Source organism: Lagopus muta, chromosome Z, assembly GCF_023343835.1.
Source record: "Lagopus muta isolate bLagMut1 chromosome Z, bLagMut1 primary, whole genome shotgun sequence".
NCBI classification, from domain to species: domain Eukaryota; kingdom Metazoa; phylum Chordata; class Aves; order Galliformes; family Phasianidae; genus Lagopus; species Lagopus muta.
The window spans coordinates 49995023-50014988 of record NC_064472.1 but is presented as its reverse complement, the minus strand read 5'-3'; the positions used below and the strand labels follow the sequence as shown (position 1 = coordinate 50014988).

General features: G+C 37.4%; 1 protein-coding gene across 3 annotated transcripts in view; it reads left to right on the top strand.

Annotated features, from left to right (window-relative positions):
• The window catches only part of EPB41L4A (erythrocyte membrane protein band 4.1 like 4A), a 134967-nt gene that overhangs the window by 77168 nt on the left and 37833 nt on the right, over positions 1-19966 (top strand). For 2 of the 3 annotated variants that reach the window (XM_048931382.1, XM_048931381.1), the window contains exons 7-12: positions 940-1027; positions 2380-2468; positions 2839-2902; positions 12161-12252; positions 13166-13243; positions 17506-17618. In XM_048931382.1, coding sequence (XP_048787339.1) covers positions 940-1027; positions 2380-2468; positions 2839-2902; positions 12161-12252; positions 13166-13243; positions 17506-17618 — 524 coding nt within the window. The remainder of the gene's footprint in view (positions 1-939; positions 1028-2379; positions 2469-2838; positions 2903-12160; positions 12253-13165; positions 13244-17505; positions 17619-19966) is intronic. The other variant, XM_048931383.1, reaches the window with a different exon arrangement.

The window sequence follows — 19966 nt, the reverse complement described above, 5'->3', positions numbered from 1 at the left end:
TAGGTGAAGAGAATAAGGACATAAGAGATATGAACATGTATATGGCAGGATTTTTCCAGGTCTTGTATCAAAAGTGTGAGATCTTCTCACCCTGAGTTTGAAACATTGCAAAGGCAGTGGAATAGTTGCTCAAGAGAACAATCAGGACGTGAAGCAAGTGGTGCATCTTTTTGAGTTGATGTATTCTCAGTATGAGTTATATGCCTGCTTTTAAGGCCTAAAATGTATTTGGTCTTGTACTTTTTAAAAATAAATCTTCTCCAGTTTGTATCTAATGTGTACCTGGTAGTAGTCCAGACTTTTTTTCCCTCAAGTTTTCCCCTACTGTTTCTTGCTGCATTCAGCTGACGATAGTTTTTCAATGATGAATTGGTATATACAGTGGAAGGGTGAGCTGGATCTTTGAAACTGCTGATCTCTTGTGGTAGTCTCCAAACTGTGTATTGCCAGTTGGTGTGACTTCCTATAGGCAAGTTCTTTTATGAAGAGAATAATATTTTACCTGAAGTTATGAACCTTGCTTTCAGTACTTCTTTGTAGCTTCAGCACTGCATTAGTCCTCTAATTAGTCACTCCATTCCTGCTTTATTACCATCCAGGTAGTTATTAAAAAAGAAGTTATTTTGCATATTCAAAAGAATTGAATGTTTAAAGAATTTGCGACAGCAGGGAAAGATCAGATGCTGAGTAAGTATATGTTTTACATGTGATAGTATGTATATGTGGTAGGCTCTTACAGCAGAGAATTTAGTACAAGTTTGTGCATGTTGTCCAGTCCTACTTGAGGGCAGTGAAAGGAAAGTACTACAAGGATAGAGACAGTGCAGACAAATGGTAGGAAGAGTTGTGTGTCTGTCCAGCAAATTGTGTTTATTAATATGATTTATTTTAATATGGTGACTGGAAATGCAATGCTGTTACATACAATTTTGTTTACAGGGGTCAAGTTCCTTCTGAAGCAGAAGCAAACTACTTAGAGGTGGCCAAATCCCTGGAAATGTATGGAGTGGATCTCCATCCTGTTTACGTAAGTACTGTTTAACTATTTTAATCTTGCTGGCAATGCAAGAAAATCTATTATTGTACTGTGGGGGAGTGCATTTATACGGCTTAGTCACCACAGGGTAACATAAAAGATAATAATGCACCAAAGGAATGGAAAGGAAGACTCACTTACAGACTGAATAGATTAAGTCATTAATACGTACAAAAGCCTACAATGATTGTACTGCGTATATGTGATTGCACCTACAAAAGACAATAATCTCTACCCTAGAAAAAAGGAACTCATAGAAGTAACACGTATCAGGGAAAGCATCAGAAGAGTTGAGTGAGCGTTACAACTTTTGTCTTTGACACAAGAATTTGCACGTTACGTTTGTGTAAGCGAATACAGGTAACTTTTCATTACTATTGCAAGAACTAGTGTGGGGCATCAGCAGCGTCTGTCCTGTTCTGATGTTAATTATGAAGGTCTTGCTAAAGGCATGGAACGTGTTTTCAACCTTTCCTCCACTGTACCATGCAGCATTGCACATTGCCTGTACTGTCTTAGCAAGTGCCTCTGCTAAGTGCCTTTGGAGGCTATGTGCTCCTGGCAGAAACGTCATCCTGTTTTGTTTGGATAATTGTGCTTGCAGGCTTTCTTGAATAAAAGAAAATCAGAGCTCTGGATGGGAGGCTGCAAAGTAGATAGTTCACTGAGTCAGATATCAGAATGCTGTAAAATTATTTGAAAGAAAATTAAAAAATCAAGATAATACCAGAAGATTAGGTGTGTATTTCCTGCTGAAAATTGTGTACCTCACAATGTTAAGTATTTTTAATGCATCCCATGGCTTAATCATGTTTGTATCCAGCTCTGTGCCCCTCCCACCCACAGAAAGCTGGGGGAGTAATTGAAAGAGGCTTTGACAAGATCCAACAAAACCTTGTTAAATTAGTGGTGTTGGCCACTTTCTGCAGTTTCTCAGTTTCGCAGTTGGTGTTTTTTGTGATTCATGCTCTCTAGCTAAGAGCTTTTAGGACTTTTTCTTGTTCTCTCAAGCAAGCAACTTTTTGGAGTTGGCTTTCTTCTAACCTCATGCAATAAGGTTTTCCAAACAGCCAAAAATAGTTCCATAGAAAAAAATGCTTTTGCTTTTCATCATAGGATGTGGAAACTTCTGTTCTTTCCATTGCTACCATTCTTTCTTGCTTCTCTGTATCTGCATGTAAAAGTTTTCATACTGGAATTTCCATCAGTAGATGAAGTGCTATGTTCCCATTTGCAGCATGCTCAAGTCAGACAGTCATGCTGGCTTCCTCCTGGACCTCACTGCTACAGTCATACCAAGTGCAAATGTAAATAACTGAGTGACGTATGTTTTTATTTTATAGGGTGAAAACAAATCTGAATATTTTTTAGGATTGACACCCATAGGAGTTGTAGTCTACAAGAATAAAAAACAAGTAGGAAAATATTTCTGGTAGGTGTATTTTAACTGCAATCTGTGTCCAACAAAACCAATGATGTACAGAAATGTATAGTTTTGAGGCATTTGTTTGAAAGGTTAATTGTATTACTGTTTTTTAAAAAAAGTATTGTATCCTTGTTTGTATTACACACATTTTTCGTTATTTAATAATACAAATATTGAAAAGTATTTTTCACATTAACATAGTTACTGATAGGTACTGCTAATTTTCTTTTAGTATCTGGTGCAGATATGAAAAAATAATACAACCTATGAATCTGTTTTTATATAAACATACATATAAATAGATACAGCTTTATATTTTATTATTTGTAAAATTGAAGTCTCATTACATTCTATCTTTTTTTTCCCAATATTATAGGCCTAGAATTACAAAAGTTCACTTCAAGGAAACACAGTTTGAACTTAGAGTCCTGGGAAAAGATGTAAGTTTTTATTTAAAACTGTAAGAAAAAAAAAAAAAATCAAGAGCAAACTCATGTCCAAGTAATTCACAGTTCTTTTTCTATTCATCAGAGTTTATTTAATTTTATTTGAATTTTCTTCAAGAAGCTGGGTACTTAGTTAATTTTCTTGGTATTCACTGCCAGATAACTATCCTTAAGTATAGTATGTTCCCGATGATGCTTGCAGTTTTATTAAAGAACAGAGAAAATATTTTCTGCCCAAGTATTGCGCGCCAAGGGAGAGAACTTCAGCAGAGCAGGAATTAATACAGACCTGTGAGATTTTCTGCTCTGATCAGGATGTAAACTGCTTCTGCAGTGCCTTGTTTACATTGATATGTAGTGCTTTTAAACAAGGCAAAATCAGCAGGGAGAGGTAGTATCAATTGGAAGCTGAAGCAAGGAAAACACAGGAAGCTTTTAGCCAAACCAATTTTGTAGCTTGGAAAGAGAAGCAGCCATGTAATATAGCCTGAAATGCATTTGTCAGAATTTAACATGATTGTTCCATTAGACTATTTGAGAGAAAAAAATCACTGTTTCCAGTGGAGCTAGGATGGCAAGGTGATAGAGATTTTTAGATTGACTCAGTGGAAAAAGGAGAATATTTATCATCTGTACAGCACGGAAAGTGGGGAAGTAGGCAGGAGAGAATGTTAGTGATGTAGGGATGAGGTTGTGGTTTTCTTGTTTTTTTTTTTTTTTTTTTTTAATTGCAGGCTTCCTTGGAATATCAGGACTGAAAATTTATACACAGATCAGTTGTTTTATAAGAAGTATTTGCCTGTTGGCACTATTCCACGTTACGCATTACCTACATATGAACATATGTACTTATTTATGTAATGGCTGTTAGACTCATCTGTGATTTTTTCTGTGAGCCCATTTGATGCCTTCAGTACAAATGGGAAATGTGAGCATACTGCTGACTGGTTGTGCTGGTTCTATTACAGATAGCATTTCTTGTGCTTCTGCAGATGTACTGGCAAGTTTTGCTTTTGTTCCTCAGAAGCGGCTTCTTATTATTTGGTGTGATGAGCCATGGGTAGTCTATTTCTGCTGATGCATTTATTGAAATCAGAGTTGTTTAAAGACTGGAAGAAGGTTGGGAAAAGCTTTCTCAGTGTTTCTCTTGAAGTATGAATACCTATTCATGTACAAACAGGCGTTGACTTTGGATTGCAATGAAATGATGTTGTGGTTTCTGTTCAGTGGTACAGATGTATAGGTTTTTAAATTTTTGTTTTGAAATGTGTGGAATTGCAAAGGTTTAACATGATGAACAAAAAAAACCTGGGAGATTTGGGAAATGTGCTTAAGTTTAGATTGATGTTTACAGGATGTTGATGGCTGGCAAGCACTTGCTATTGTAATTTTAAGCCAAACTCTTTGACAGCATTTGGTAATTTCAAGTCTCAACAGGTACTTTTAGGAAATTGTTTGAGAGAACAGTAAGTACAAGGGTGTGTCCCATCATTGCAGCTAGTGCTCATTTGAAGTTTCTTCAGTTCTTCATACCTTATACCTTATGGTGCAGAAGAACCTTCCTCCTCTCTGTAAACTTTTTTGTGATGGTATTTTGAAAAAGTTATTAATTAGGATTGGTAGCCTTAGTCTCTGGATTAAAGCCATTGATACAATATTATAGGAGACTAAACATGCCATTTTTGCTCTATCCTGTATCCTGGGATATCACAGGGAATTAGTATTTCCCTTGTAACGGATGTGGTGTACCAAGTCTGGAATGTGCAACTCATTTCCAAGCAGTTCAGTTACGTGGATGTACATAACCTTTTTGGATACATGAACTCTTTCAAGTGCAGTCTGAAAATGGATATGCGTCTTAGACAATTTCAAGGGAGGAATGTTTAGAGGGTTAAATTATTCTCTAGTATGGGACAACACAATTACAAGAAAAAGTAGCATGGCCCTAACATCAGTGAAAAACTGCATAGGCAGTGGCAGTTACGAGGAGCACTCTCCATAGGAAATAGGTGGAAGCATGCCATCTGCTAAAATTTGTTGGAAAGTACACCAGAGATGAAATAATGGAGAATTTCCCATGTCTTATATGGAGGTTTATGGCATTCAGCAAAGGAGTTAATATCGCGTAATAAGAAGAATGGATTATTTCTCAGCTTGAGTGCTTTCTTGAATCACATTTTCCATACTGTAGTGAAAACTCTGCGCAGGCTGGCTTGCCTTTTGTGTTTCCACACACTGGCTACTTCTGCTCACACTGGCAGGCACCTTTCAATGGTACTTGCATTCATCAAGTGGAAGCAGTCTGTGCTTTTAGAGCCTGTAAAGGTTTCTTTTCCTCTGGATGGCATTACTTAAAGGAGCTTCTTTGATACCTTCCTTCAAATAAATTTGTATGAGATTTTTTCAAACCTGCCAGAAGACTTGGAATGTATACTTCCCGACAAATGGGTGGAAGTGGACACCTAATCTCCTTGACAGTTTTAGAAATGAGAGTTAAGATGTACAGATCTGTGTCTGTAGGCTACTTAAAACATGCACTTTAGGGTGCCTTTGTTGGGATAAATGTTTATGGCTGCAGCTGCCAAGTTTATTGTTTACATTATTTAACTTTTCATAAACTTGATTATTTAATAATCTCAAGATATTTGTTTTATATTATAATAAATATTTTTCCTTTATTTTGTAGCATATGCTCTTGCAGTTATTCTCTCTTCCACAGGGACATTTCCTGTGTGTTTAACTTGTTTATTCTGTGTATTTTTTCCTGCTTACCTGTTGCTATTGTGTGAAAGCATGATTGCTGGGATTTTGGTTTTATCTTTCATTGCTTCACTGCTTTGCTTACATTACATTTTTTTTCTGCCAAGGGGTATTGCTGTTATCCCTACACAAACAAAATACTGCTCTTGGTATTTGCCCGTCAGTGGCTTGTTCTGACATGTGAAATGTGAAACCTGGGCCAAATCACAGAAGCCATTTTTCAGTAGTATTAATCACTGTATCATTATTTTGTTGTCTCCTGACAAGACCTATGCTATGAATTCTGATATGTGAATTTTTGTGAAGTCCTGAAGTATCAGAATGAAATTGGGAATGTCTCCCCTGTGTAAGTTGCACAGCAGGGCTCCCTAAACAGCATACAGCTGGAGAGAATTTTTGAAGATCATGAAGGAGTATTTTCCTGCACATTGCTTTAAGAAAACAGAGAGACACATCTGATACCCGTGCACAATTTCTGGTGGCATAGATATGTGTTGAGCAACCTTGCTAGAAGAGATTTCAGCATTGTAGGTGGCTGCGGAAGGCCCTCCTGCACCAAACAAGGCCTGGTCACAGGGGATGCGCTCTGCAGAGGCCACTATTGAATGGGTACCTGGGTCATTTTCTCTGCTTTCTCCATGTGAAGAACACCACTTTCTTCCCAGTTTTCTCTCATCTGAGGAAGTGAATGAAACAGAGAAGAAAGTGGGTTGACAGATTTTGTGGTCTGGGAGCACAGATGTAATAATAATCAGAAGTTCGAGAGGCAGAGCTCTTTTTTGCCCACAGATACCAAGCAAGCCCTTCTATACTGTCCCATGGAGCCCCATGCTGTTAACTGCACCTCTTCCTTTGGTTTAATTGTGTCTGAATGTGTAAGTGAATGAATTCACTCCAGAATATATGCAAAGTTTCTATACTTGCTATTTTTTGTATCCCCCTTTCACTGAACCAGAAATTGTTGAATGAAATTGTTCAATGCGTGAAATACTTGCTTTCATTGCTTCCTGTTTGACAAGTAGGGCCTAATGACAGTCTAAAATATTTAATTTTTTTAAATTTAATTTAAATTTAATTTTTTTTTTTAATTTTAAATTTTTGTTTAGAGTTGTTTTCAAATTTGGTTTATTTCAGGCCAGAATAGTCCCCTCAACAGTGTCATTAAAATTACTCACACATTTGCAAGATGTATCTTCTTCTGCAGTCTTTCTTAGTCAGGTGAAAAGTCTGAGCAGAATTCATAAGGTTCATTCAGTAAGTAAAGACACTTTTAAGGAGCAGTACCAATCACTGATGCATTCTTGATGAACTTACGGGTAGTTCCCCAGTCTGGTGGCTGAAACTTGTCTAAATACAAGGTGTTTTCTTAATTGTTGTGGAAGACTTTGGATATATATCTAAATATACATATTTAACCTCCTTTTATATTGTTAAAATCTGAAAAACAGTTGTAAGGTGGTCCTCACCTGTCACACACTATATTCCGCCTTGAGTTACAAGATGATCTAGGCAAGAGTGTTTCATTTGATTTATTCCTCTTTCTGTTTCTTGAGAAGATTTAGCAGGGGCTGAAGAGGTGTTCTTCCTGTTCTGATATCCAGCTTAGCTAAAATTTCTACTAAAGACAAAAACTGAATTTTGGTCTTTGTTATGTTTTAAGAATTACACATGGCTTTTTTTATTGTTTACATTTTTTTCACTCAAGCCAGAGTTGTTATGGAGGACAGAGGTGAACAAGCAGTTAGGTCAACATAGAGCTGCTATTCTTTGGTTGGTTGATTGTTGTTTTAGGTTTTTTTTTCTTGTTTTGTTTTGTTTTGTTTTGTTTTGTTTTGTTTTAAATTTCCCTTTATTAAGTTCTTATTAAGCCATCACAAAAATTGTGAGAAAGGCTCATCTTAGTAGTAAAATCTTCAGTAATGAACATTTTTGAAGGAGAAATACCATTAAAATCCCCGAATTCCGAAAGCCTAAATTCATTGCCACTAAGACGTTAGTGTAAGCACTGTTTTGATAAGTTCATCTTTAATATTTTTTAAATTATATATATATATATAAAATAATCGATAACAAGATGCCTTTGTTTTGAACTTGATATGCTTCATGCAAACTGGCATATCACTAATTTTGATTACTGACTTGTATAGTGCTCTTAAAGATTGACCTTGTGTAACTGCTAATACATTGTCCATAAGCTATGACTGGTATGCACTATGCATAAATACATAAAAGACAGAATATTTCCCATAAAGAAACAATTAGTTAACAATTGATAAGTTGGTGATAAATAATGTTTTGAAGCAGTAGCTTCAGAGCTACCTTTAATATTTCTGTTACATGTAGATGCACTTGCAGTACATGTTGAGGAGTGGATGATGTGTTTGGTAGGGGAACAAGATCTCTCCTTAAGCTGCACTGCTACTCAGTGCCACTGAGGATGCGCTGTGTGCTGATAAGAGTTCCTTTTCAGGGCTGCCTTTTTTCTGAGCTTCAAATGGTGGTGGCCAGTGTTTGTCCTGTCAGAAGTCACTGCAGTTAAGTGCATGTGTTTTCAGCCTGTTTTTGATCCCTGGAATGTCTTGTGGCAAGCTATCAAAGGTCCAGTAGTGCCTTATGCATTCAATGTGCGGGGAGATGGGTGATGGTTGGGTGGCACACCAACTGCCAGGGGACTCACGGAGACCTCAGATGCCCTCCAGATCCATCCTGGCCATTAGCGATACGGGGCTGTGGATACATGTTGAGAAGTACCCATCTATTAATAGGCCTGCATAAGTCAAGCTGTGTGCTTTTCTGGCTGTCCCTCCTCCCATGGTTAGAAGAGGTGGTGAGACTATGGCAGCATGAGCTCTGACACAGTTTGAAGCTGAAGGATGAGAGCATTTTAAAAGTGCCTGATCTTTGTCCTCATGGAGTTTTAGAACCTTTCTAGGGACCAGGAGAAGATGGCCAAGGAACTCAGCAGCCACACAGAGTAGCAAGGGATGTGCTTTTGAATCCTGCCCCCTCCCTTGCTGCTGCAAATCACAGGCATGGCCAGAAATCACAAAAATACAAAGTACAAAAATAAGTGCTTTTCTGCTTGCCCAGTGAACACAAGCATCTTTCCCAGAAGGTAGAAAAGCCCTGAAGTGGGCCCATGTCTTGGTCATCTGTACCATTTAGCCCATTAAGAAATGGTAAGTGAAGTTGATAGAAAGGTTTCCATTTGGTAGAAACAAAAGTTCATGGTGTCAGCAGGTATGGTGGTTCGTGCTCCACCTACAGGAGAGAAAGAGTAACCCTGGAAGCTATTACTGCCTTTAGTACGGTTTTATTTTTGTATGTGGACTTAAAAATTGTGACAGAAATCACAGTGCTCTTGCAGTAGTTCAAACTGTCTCAAATAGTAAGTAAAGAAAGTCCTAATCATTGATATGCTGTTGCAGTGTTATATTGGAATTAGAAGAACTGCAACTAAGACAAAGTGAAATATAATTAAGAGCCATGAATTGCCTTCCCTGTGTAGGTGAAAAACCTTGGGATAAAAGTTCTTTATATTTAGTATAAAAGAACTGTGCTGTTTAGCTTATTACATGGATCCATTATGAGGCAGTGTTTAGTTTTCAGATGTGTGTTTTTCCTTCAAACTTCAGTGTGTTATCAGAAAGCTTGTTGGTCTCTTCCTTATTTTTTTAGCCAGTTTTCCCAAATCTGAATTTCAGACTTAACTTATTGACAGTCTCTGGGGCTAGGCCTTTGATTCTTTAGCCCTTGGCTACTGTGTGCTGAGTAATAGCTGTTTCAGCATGTAGTTCGTTATCTAGATTTTTGACTTACCGGCTGAGATGAGTTCTCTTCTTGTAAAATAAGACCTTTAAAGAATAGAATTATTAATGTTTTCTGGTCAGATCTTACAATTGTATGACAGTGTAGCTATACCTTCTCATTTATCCTACGTATGGGAAAATCATTAAACTGTAACTTAGAAGAAAACATAGAAAAATAGAACTTTTTCCTTGATAGAAATATTTCCCTCAGCAGCATTCAGGCGAATAGTAAAGTATTGCATAAATACTATATTTTTAAAAGTCACTTTAAAAAACAAAAGAACTCTGATTTCTCTTTACCTCTATCTTTCCAAAATCCATAAATTCTCTCCTTTGAGACTGTATAATTAAATAAATTCAAGTGTAGCAGAGGATTCTTTGCCTAAAGTGAAAATTAGGAGTGAATGAAAAGAGAATAAGATGCTACATATTTAGGGTGAGTAATTGAGTTATTCCCTAACAAAAGTGAAATGAATCGTTATATTGCAAAGGACTTGTAATACCAGAGACCTGATCTGATATTGTTCTTTATAAGTGTCTGGCTGCTACAGTTGTGTGGGTTTATATGAAATCATGTTAGATGATAGTCTGATCCAGAAACTATAATCTAAATTAAATAATACTATGTTTCTGCTGTATGTCAAATATGTGAATGAAAAGTATCCTTTGACATGCCTTCATTAAATAATCCACTCTAATGTCACTGCGTATAAAAAAGCAGCATGATCTTTTAGTGAATAAACCAGAGTTTCTGGTTGCCAGAGAGGCATGAGCAGTGTATTTATTCATGGAAATTATAGGATAAATAGAATGTTCTCTTCGACAGTCTTATTCAGGAAGTGTTTTTTTCTTTTTTTTAAATGCAGTTACTTAGATTAATTAATTAATTAATTAACTAGTTAGAAACTTCAGAAATTTAGGTCTTTAGTTTTACTTTTCATAAATTATAAACCTATTTTTCTCCATCTTAAAGCCCTTGTGAGTCCTTCAGAGAAATTAAGATCCCTGTCAAGCATGAAATTGTTTTTTAAACAACTGTGTGAATACATTTATGGGAATAATTGAATACTTAATCATTTTATGCTGTGCACAGCAATATCAGATAAATCCTAGTTTTCAGTATTCTCAGTGGCAGCATGTCTTTTTTTGCTGTGATGCACCAGAGAAGAAAATGTGTTTTTGATGGAAGATTAGAATGTGATTTTCATTCCTTGGATATTTCATGGAACTGTCCCAGGCAGCCATTAAACTTTTACAGTGGAATAATATATCTAAAATTATCCATGGAAGGAAATAAGGTTATATATATGTCTCCAAGTTCTACTTTACTCAGGGAATAAAATTTCAATTATTCTAACAGCAGGTGCAGAGATCTGTCATTTTTACTGTTACTTGTTTCAGGGTGGGGAAAAGGCTGCCTGAGCAGGTCATTTGTGATTTTGTGTTTTTAACTGATTTTGGCTAGGGATGGAATGTTGAAATCTAGAAAGCATACTGAGTTAGTTCACAGATTGCAAGTTCCTTGCAGGTCACAATACCTAATTAAAAGAGGTATATGAGAAACCTGCCAGAACTCTTTACCTGCATATGCATGGCACTGCGGAAGTATAACTGGCACTGAGGTGTCCGTTTCCTAAAACCAGCTGCCCAGTGTGGTATGACTCATAGCCTGTTTGTGAGGGAAAGGTTTTAGGACTTGGCTATGTTATCAGCTCGTGCTGAGGATTCATGCTTTAGTCAGTTGGTGTACTCATTCATTTCGCAAATAACAGGAAGAAAATGGAGAACTGGATTTTACTGAGCAACAGATATATGGAAATGTATTTTACGGGAGGGTTGGTGAATGTTTAACTTGTTGGAAACAAGCTCTGTGACATGTCTGTTGCTTCTTCTTGTCTACTGGAATTGTTTTATAGTTTGTATGCGTCTGCCTTCTCTTTCATCTCTCCCTGTGGTTTATGGTTTCCTCATGTCTACTGCACTGACTGCCAAATTACTAGGGAATAGATTTTAAGCTTTGAAAATCCTTGTTTATTGTCTTTCTTCACTGTTGGCTCTGCGGGTGAATTCAAAGATTTTAACCTTTGACCTTTTTCCAAGTATTTTTAATTACTCTGAGTTTAGCATTTTTGTTCTGCTTATCTTTCCTTCTCCCCATCTTTTTGATATCTAGCTTTATGTTCTTCTCTGTTTGCATGTCTTTTCTACTTGCATGTCTTGTGCATTTTCTCCAATTGCTGTTACTTGATAGTATATATGACAAATATGAGTTTCTCTCTTAAGTTTCTTCCTGTCCTTTTCTATATTGCTAAACAGGGCCTTGTGAAGATTATATTTGTCACAGATATGAGGTGAAGTTTCAGAAAGAATCAGAAACAAACTGTACGAAAAGCATTTTCGCTTTTTAGGTGGGAGAAGAGGTGATGTCTGTGAACCTGAATCAAGGAATAGAAGTGTGATAATCATCTTGATGTTCTGTTTTTCTGTATCTAAGGAATGCATTTTTAAAGTAATTATTTTCAACTGATGAGGAACAGAAATGAATTATCTAATTTAAAAGAACAATTGCGAAGAATTACAGACCTTGATTGATATGAGATAGTTCCAGCGTTCAGTAAATGAAGATTTGTTTCACTGGCAGAATCTCTCATAACAATGTTGATTTCTTTTGTTTTGCCTTCAGTGCAATGAAACTTCCTTCTTTTTTGAGGCACGTGACAAGATCACATGCAAACATCTCTGGAAATGCTGTGTAGAACATCATACATTTTTTAGGTAAGTGATGTTGACGTGTTTTTCTTCCCAAAAGAAGAAAGACAGTATTGAAGAAGAACGTATCAGGCTTGCTTCCTGGGAAGACATTTTAAAAGCTGATGTCTTCCCTTCCCTTTTCTTAAAATGATATTTAAAAAATGTTTAAAAATCTTTGAGAAATTCAGTGGTTTATTTTGTCATAGAATATTTTTCGAAGCAGTACCTCAAGTTCCATTATGTAAATTTTAACTGAAGTATCCATGCATATATATGACATGGTTTAAGCTGCAATATACGTTTACGTATTTAACCATCAAATTCTCTTCAGCGTCATTGACTTTGAGGCTTTCTGCTTTCATGCATTACTGTATCTATGATTTCTGAATGAATGATTTCTTTAGGGAGCATGGAGTTTCTTTCATTTTTTTAATAGACTAACTGCTGTTCTACAATGTTCTGCTCATTTATTGAAGTGTATGAACTTTTTCTGATACTGTAGGTCTTAAAACACTTTATTTTACCATTGCAAAGTACTGACAGAAAAGTGCAGGGGCCTATGGGTAGGAATCAAATGATGAGGTGGTTGGGGCTGGTTTTAGCAATGCCACGAATGAGTAAGCTCAGAATTCCTTCTGCAGTCTCATTACCGTGTTATGATGTTTTTGCCCCCTCCTGTGAAATGTTAAGCAAAAGGATACCAGTGCCAGCAGTTTGCAGTTGGCCTTGAAATAAGGAGCTAATCAAAAGAGGAGAGCATAAATATCTGGTGTTGTGGAGCTTTCAACCCCACAAGAATCTGTCAGGAGGTGCGGATGAAGAACAACTGACAGAAAATTACTTTTCTGGAGCCTGAAATTTGTATTTTCCTTTCTTGGGAAGGAGAGTTGAGACCTACCTGTTTATCTCACTCTGTTTTATTTTTTGAACCATATAGAATGCCAGAGAATGAATCAAGCTCTCTGTCAAGAAAATTCAGCAAGTTTGGATCCATAGGTTATAAACATCGACACAGGTGAATTTATTTTGTTGTTTAAATTTCTGTTAATTTAATTCCTTTATTCCTTTTGTTCTTCCAATGAAAGAAAAGTTCCACCCAGGTAAGGTGTTGGGGCAGTTCTGTTCTCAAAGCGAGAATCAGCACTGCCTTACCAGACAGTTTGCAACAGTCCGGGGACAAATGTGAAAGTTTCTTTGTATTACCCAGATTACTAGAGCTGGCTAGGGCCTGCTGGTGTCCTCAGTGAAAGTGGGAGAAACTCTGTCAGTGCTTTAAATCAGAGTATCATTGTAAATTCTGAAATTATGTTCATGCCCTGAAGGTTTTAATCTGACATCTGAGAAATACCACAACGGAGAAGCACATTGGCTGCTGCCTTTGTTCTAGGAATTAACCAAAAGAGGGTACAGAGAAGCATAGAAAATGTGTAGCTGTGAGATATTTCTTAAAAGCTCCTGCAACTGGGCTCCTGCAAATGATCTTGATCAGGATGGTGATATTTAATGTTGCAGCAGTAGTGTTGATGTAGTGTTGTTAATTTTAGAATATAAGTGAGGGCAGATCTGAAAGGAGGAGGACCTATCTTTTCTAATTGGAGGGGCTGGGAAAAATTGAATAAGCTTTCAAGACAATGAACCTTGAAATAAACAGTGAACTTCAGACTAAGGATGTATAGGGAGCACTTACTCTCAGTTTCAGCCAGAGTTAACCAAGCAGCAAGTGTGATATAAAGGGAAGTTAATAATTATGATACACTATATATGTGGAAGATATCGCCAGGAACGTTGGTTTATGATGCTCACAGTACTTCACGATGAGTCACAAAGGGTAGCAGAATATAGAATAAATTGCAGCATGTCGGGATGTCAATATTTTTCAACATCTCCAGGAATGGTGACTCAACTGCCGCCTTGGGCAGCCCATCCCAGTGTCTGTTCACTCTTTCAGAGAATTAATTTTTCCGAATATCCAACCTGAACTTCTGTGGCTCACCTTCGGGCTAAATCCAGTTCCGTCACGTTGGCAGAACAATTTTGAACCAAAGTTGCATATTCAGTAAATGTGAGAGTTGAGAGCAGAAAATCAAAGTCATATCTGAAAGTTGGCCTTTCATTTTTCATTAATATTTTTCTTGTGACTCACGTAGAAATAAAGATAGTTTTTCATATTTCGTAGTTATTTTGAAATTGCTGTCTGGAAAGGCATTTTTACTGTATGGCAAAGTCTGCAGGCATTTTCTGTGGCCTGCAAATACACCAGGTTGTAAGTTCATTTTTGGCTACTCTTGTCTGTCTTTCATACTCTATTTCCACCATCACTTAAGAAATACTTGGATCTTCCTAATGGGGATATTTTTCTAAAAACAAGAAAACCACCCACCATGTCTGTGGCAGCTCCTTCACTGGAGTCAGCAGCTTTGGTAGCTGCTAGTAGCAGAGTGCAGTAGTAGCTCTATTATACTTTTCCTCCTTAAGGCAGAACTCATTGTCAGCTTGCTGTAAACCCTGGAATAGGTATCTTGCATGTAGAGAAGATGTTACTGATGGGGAAAATGACTACGCCGATGCTGAGTGTGAGTTCACGTGACTGAGTCTGGACTGTCTCCATCCAGGATCACTGTTGTGCTTCTGTTCTATCCTGTCCAACATATTTTCTCATAATCTAAATTAGCTGGGTCATCATATTATCAGGCATGATCCAGCTTCTCCTTTCTTTAGGTTATAGAGGAATGATTGTTGTGCCTTTGAGTTTTCTGATTTGATCCTGACTTGCAAAATCTGACCTGTGAAACTGGATAGGAATCCCCTTAATTCCTACCAGTGTACTTAGGAGGAGTTTCTCCTGTTGGACTGTTTCAGCATATTGGAGCCTGGGAAGCAGTGCAGTGGCTGTCATGAAATCTCCCTAGAGCCTTCTGTTTTCCAAGCTGAACAAGCTGAGATTCTCAGCCTTTCTTTGAAGGAGATGTGCTCCAGCCCTCTGATCATCTTTGTGGCACGTCTCTGGATCCACTCCAACAGCTCCACATCTTTTTGCAAACTTATTGAGGATGCACTCAGTCCCACTGTCCATGTCACAGATGTTATATAATAGTCCCAGTACCCCTGAGGGACACCATGTGTTAGTGGTCTCCACCTGGGAATTGAACTACTGACTGCAATTCTTTGTATGCTGCCTTCCATCCAGTTCCTTATCCGCAGAGTTGTTCATCCATGAATCTCCACTTTAGAGGCAAGTGAGTCATGCAGAACAGTATCCAGGTAGATTACATTAGTTGCTTATCAGACAGTGCTGTTACTCTGTCACAGAAAGCCATCAGATTTTTCAGGCGCAATTTGCCTTTGGTGAAGCTGTACTGGCTGTCACCTATAGTCTCTGCTCCATGATTTTGCTGGGCACGAAAATGGGACTGACTGTCTTATAGTTCCGTGGGTCTTTCTTCTTTCTCTTTTAAAAAAACCTGAAGTGATAATCAATTAGTGATTGACACATTAGCTCTCCTCTTGGAATTCACAATGGCAGCATTGCCGTTTTTATCTGCTATGAGAATGTTCTATTTGCTTTGATTGTTTCCGTTCTTTGCTTTTTATGTTTTAGTCCCAAAAGCACTGACAGTGTTTTATGCCTGCATGTGTGGTGGTTTTGTGATTTTCGTTGTCGGTATTCCACATCATAACATCACGTAAAGCAGTGGGAGTTAAAGATTTAATGCTCTGGTTCCGTGAGCTGCCTTTTTTGGGCATTTTGGGTTCTCGGAGGGGAGGAGCAGTGGCATTCCCAGAGGACTTGAAGCCCAGAGGAAGAAAGGTGCACCTCCTGGCAGGACTTGAGTCGCTCTCCCTCTCTCTTGCTTGGTTCACTGTGGAGGAAAGCACATGGTTCCCTTCAGTCTACAGAGTAAGGCCTGAGCTTTGGACACACTCTGTCATTTTGTTTGAGTTTGTTTGATTTTGTTGGCTTTAGTAAATTAATGTTCCTCCTCAGATCATTGCTGTGTTCTTTTTTAGACCCATCTACTATTTCTCTACCCTTCCCCCCCCAACCTTCCCCACCCTCCCAAGGCACAGGCCCTCAAGTCACTCATTAGTCACTGGGTCAAGCCAGACCAGTGTAAATGGTTAACACCTTATTTTTTTTTCCCTCCGCTTTTTTTTTTTTCTCTTTGGGCCTGAGCCCCCTGTCACGGGCAGATAACTCTGTGACAGCAAGAATCGAGACTGTATTATTATTTTCAGTCCTGGCTTTCAAAAAAAACCAGTTTTCTTAATATCAGATGTTTTGGTGAGTATGTGGAGGTGTTAGTGTGAGTGGAAGATCTTATCTAGAGATACTTTGTTAAAACCATTTTTAGAATTTGTGAGACTGGTGTGGTACCAGAACTGGAAAGCTGAAAGGAATTATTTTATGGCTAACTTGGGAGGAAAAAATTGAAATTGGATATCGAAAAATGACATTATTTTGGTGTAACATTAGAAATTTTTCTTGTCCTCAGTCTTTTTACAAATCTTGAGATAATCATAGTTCTCCAATGCTTACTACCCCTGGCTCTGGGTGAAAATTCAGCAATCCTAGTGGAGTGTATTCACGTAGCTCAGAAAGTCTGTGATGAGCATCAGTATAATCCCTTGGTGCTTGCTACTGCGATACTTGATGACTTCTGAATCTCAGTACTGCAGGTGTTACAGCAACTGGGAGTTAATGCTGTTACTTCCTTTGTATTGTAAGTTTCCAGAAGCAAGCATGGAGTTCTGGGGAGGAGTATAGAGCCTGTTTTACATTTTTGTTATGAACACCTTATCCTTTGTACTCATGTGGAGAGAGAGGCATTAGAATGTAGAATAATGTATTTACTTTTAAAATGGTGTGTCATGGAAGAGTTGCTGTTAAGTGGGAATCAAGTCTTGTACTTGGCTTGCAAGTTGTCAGTCTATGCTAGTGAGAGTGCTTTGTTGTGCTTTGCTTTGCACTGGGCTCTCCTAGCCCTTTTTATCATCTTTCCACTATGGCAGAGCCAGTAGCTTCTTAGTGACTGAAACTGAACAAAGTTAACTGTGTGTTTTCCAGAGATAAAAACTGAAAGGGAGAACTCAGGATCTAATCAAATTACTAATTATTTGATTACTTACTTTTCTCTGCAGGACTATACAGCTGAGAATGAGAAAGGAATAGCTCTAAAAATATGCTGTCTGAACCCTATGCATTTTTCAATTTAGATCCTTTGTTTCTTAGATAGCTTCCCCAACTGCTTATCCGAATGATTTTGTTGTGTTTTCAAGTGGCAGAATGTCTTTTCAAATGACCAGAGACCCTTCAATTCAGCTCCCACGGCCTGACCAGTGCATTGAAAGAAGTCGTAGTAAGACATATCCAAAAAGGATGCAACAGACAGGTAAGTTTTTGTATGCTTTACTTGTGGAAAGATTTCATCCCTGGTGTATGGCTCATTTCGCTCTCAAGAGATAACTCAAAATTGATTCAATGTCCTTGAGGATTTCTCAGAGATGAATTCTGCTTTCTTTTAAGGCAGCATGTGTATCTAACTATAAGTTATTAAAATTGTTATGCATAAAAATAAAAAAGATGGATCAGACAATTGAAACACATATTTATACATCTAATTCAGAGGGAAGTTTGAACACAAGCAGTGTGAAAAGATGTTTTACAGGAACGCTATCTGTCTCTCTAGTTGGGATCCCATTGTTACACCGCTTGATCAAGGCCTTTCTTTTACATTCTTTTCCCAATTTGGTAAAGCTAGAGTGATATCCCTGTATTTTGATGTTAAGTGGAACAGAAGTTAATGCTATCCTCTATCAAGTTTTAACGTGATTCAGATTTGTGGGCTGGAAATTCATAACTACGTGTTGAAAACACAAGAGGAAAATGGAAATTTTTGCAGGCACTAGGAGAAGCATATAAGAGAGCTGCTAATCACAGAAGTCACGCACAAAACAATTAACGTGACCTGAAATCTAATAACGGGGAAAAATCCTTTATATTTTGAGGTATACTTAGCTTTGTTATAACTGCATTTAGCACAAATTTCTGTGGAACTTGTGTCTCAAGTTAAATACAGAAGTGAGCACGTGTTAGAGATTTAAGAAGAACTTGCCTGAGCCTTAAAATATAAGTAAGCTTTATCATGGATTAGTACAGCATTGTGAACTTTTGAGAGTGACAGATTTTAAAAAGTGCATGTACATGCATCTGGTGATGCCCTTTGTTTAATGTGGATGCCTTTGGCTCGGAAACAAAGCCAGTGTGTTTTGCCTTTTAGCTGCACTGTGTCTTGAAGTGTTGCATAATTACAGCTCTTGCTCTTGGAACATATGAAATATAAATCCAGTATGCAGTACTGTGATTAGGGTTGGTTTGTTTGTTTTTTAAGTGCAAAAATACAACTGCTTTGCTTTCAGATCGTACGTCCTCTTGTCAGCGAGTTTCTAGATATATGGTTTTATCTTTTAGGTAGTTCAGTGTGAGAGTTGGACTTAATGGTCTTTTCTGGATCCCTTCCAACTCAGGATATTCTGCAGTTTGTCTGTGGCTCGTCTTGCTGTTTACCCTTGAACCTGTTGACTTAGACTTAGGTTCAGCTGGACTGTCCTGTTCTTTGAGTGGTGTTTCAAGATGAATGGCATTTCCCATCTCATTAGTCCCCCTGTTCAGTTATGCAGAAAATTGTGTGGTTATTCAGAGGTAAATTTGTCAGTTGAAACTCAGTCCTTAGTTGAAACCAATGTTTGCAGGCAGTGAATGTCAGTCTGCTCATGAGCACGTTGTGATTGTTCCAGTTTTTTTGGCTGGAACTGTGAGACAAAGAGAAACCTTCCTGTGATCTGTTCCGCTTGTGTAAAATGACGCAGAATTCCCTGGCCAGTCAATGCTTGTTTGTTGTTATGGGGGATTTTAATGCTTTGTCTTACTTTAAAGATAAAATAGAAAGGTGGGTTTTTTCTTCTTTTTTTTTCTTTTTTTTCTGTCCTGTCTTATTTGTATGTGTCTGTGTAATTTCTAGTCATCATTCTGGTTGCCTTGCTTTTAATTTAGCTTAACTGATAAGCCACGTGTTGAATCATTGTTCATCATGTTGAATCAATGTTCATCATTGAATTTGATGAATTTCCAATCTACTATATGGTCTAAGGAAAAATAACTTTGTAATTACAGAATGCATTCTTCTCCATAAATTAACATATTTTTGAGTCTTTTTTTTCATTTTTCATTCTTTTTTTTTTATTTTTCATTTTATATTTCAGTGTTCACACTGATAATCAAACTGCTAGTTCTTGTCCATTTAAATGAATTTGCAGACACTGATGGGTGGTTAATGTGACTTCTCCATGTGACAGTCTGCTGCATATCATTGGATTATATCCATTCTTTTTCCTCTAATCTGGCTATTGGATGCAGCAATATTCAGTTCATTTCATTCAATGAATTGGGTCCATTTGATATGTTTTAAGCAGTGTTTGGTAAAAAACAAAGCCAGCTGACCTAACATATATTTTACAGTATAATTTTTATCATTAAAATGCAATCTAAACATTCTTATGAACTAAAATGCCACATTACTTAAATCTCTTAGAGAATAATATGATGTTACTTCTTAAAATAAATATTCCTTTTGCATAATGAGATATAGCAGTGGTTGCCATTGATGACTTGTCCTTTTTCCTTAACTTTATGTTTCTAGTATGGTGTAACAAGATTAAATATGCCTTGTTCAACATTTTA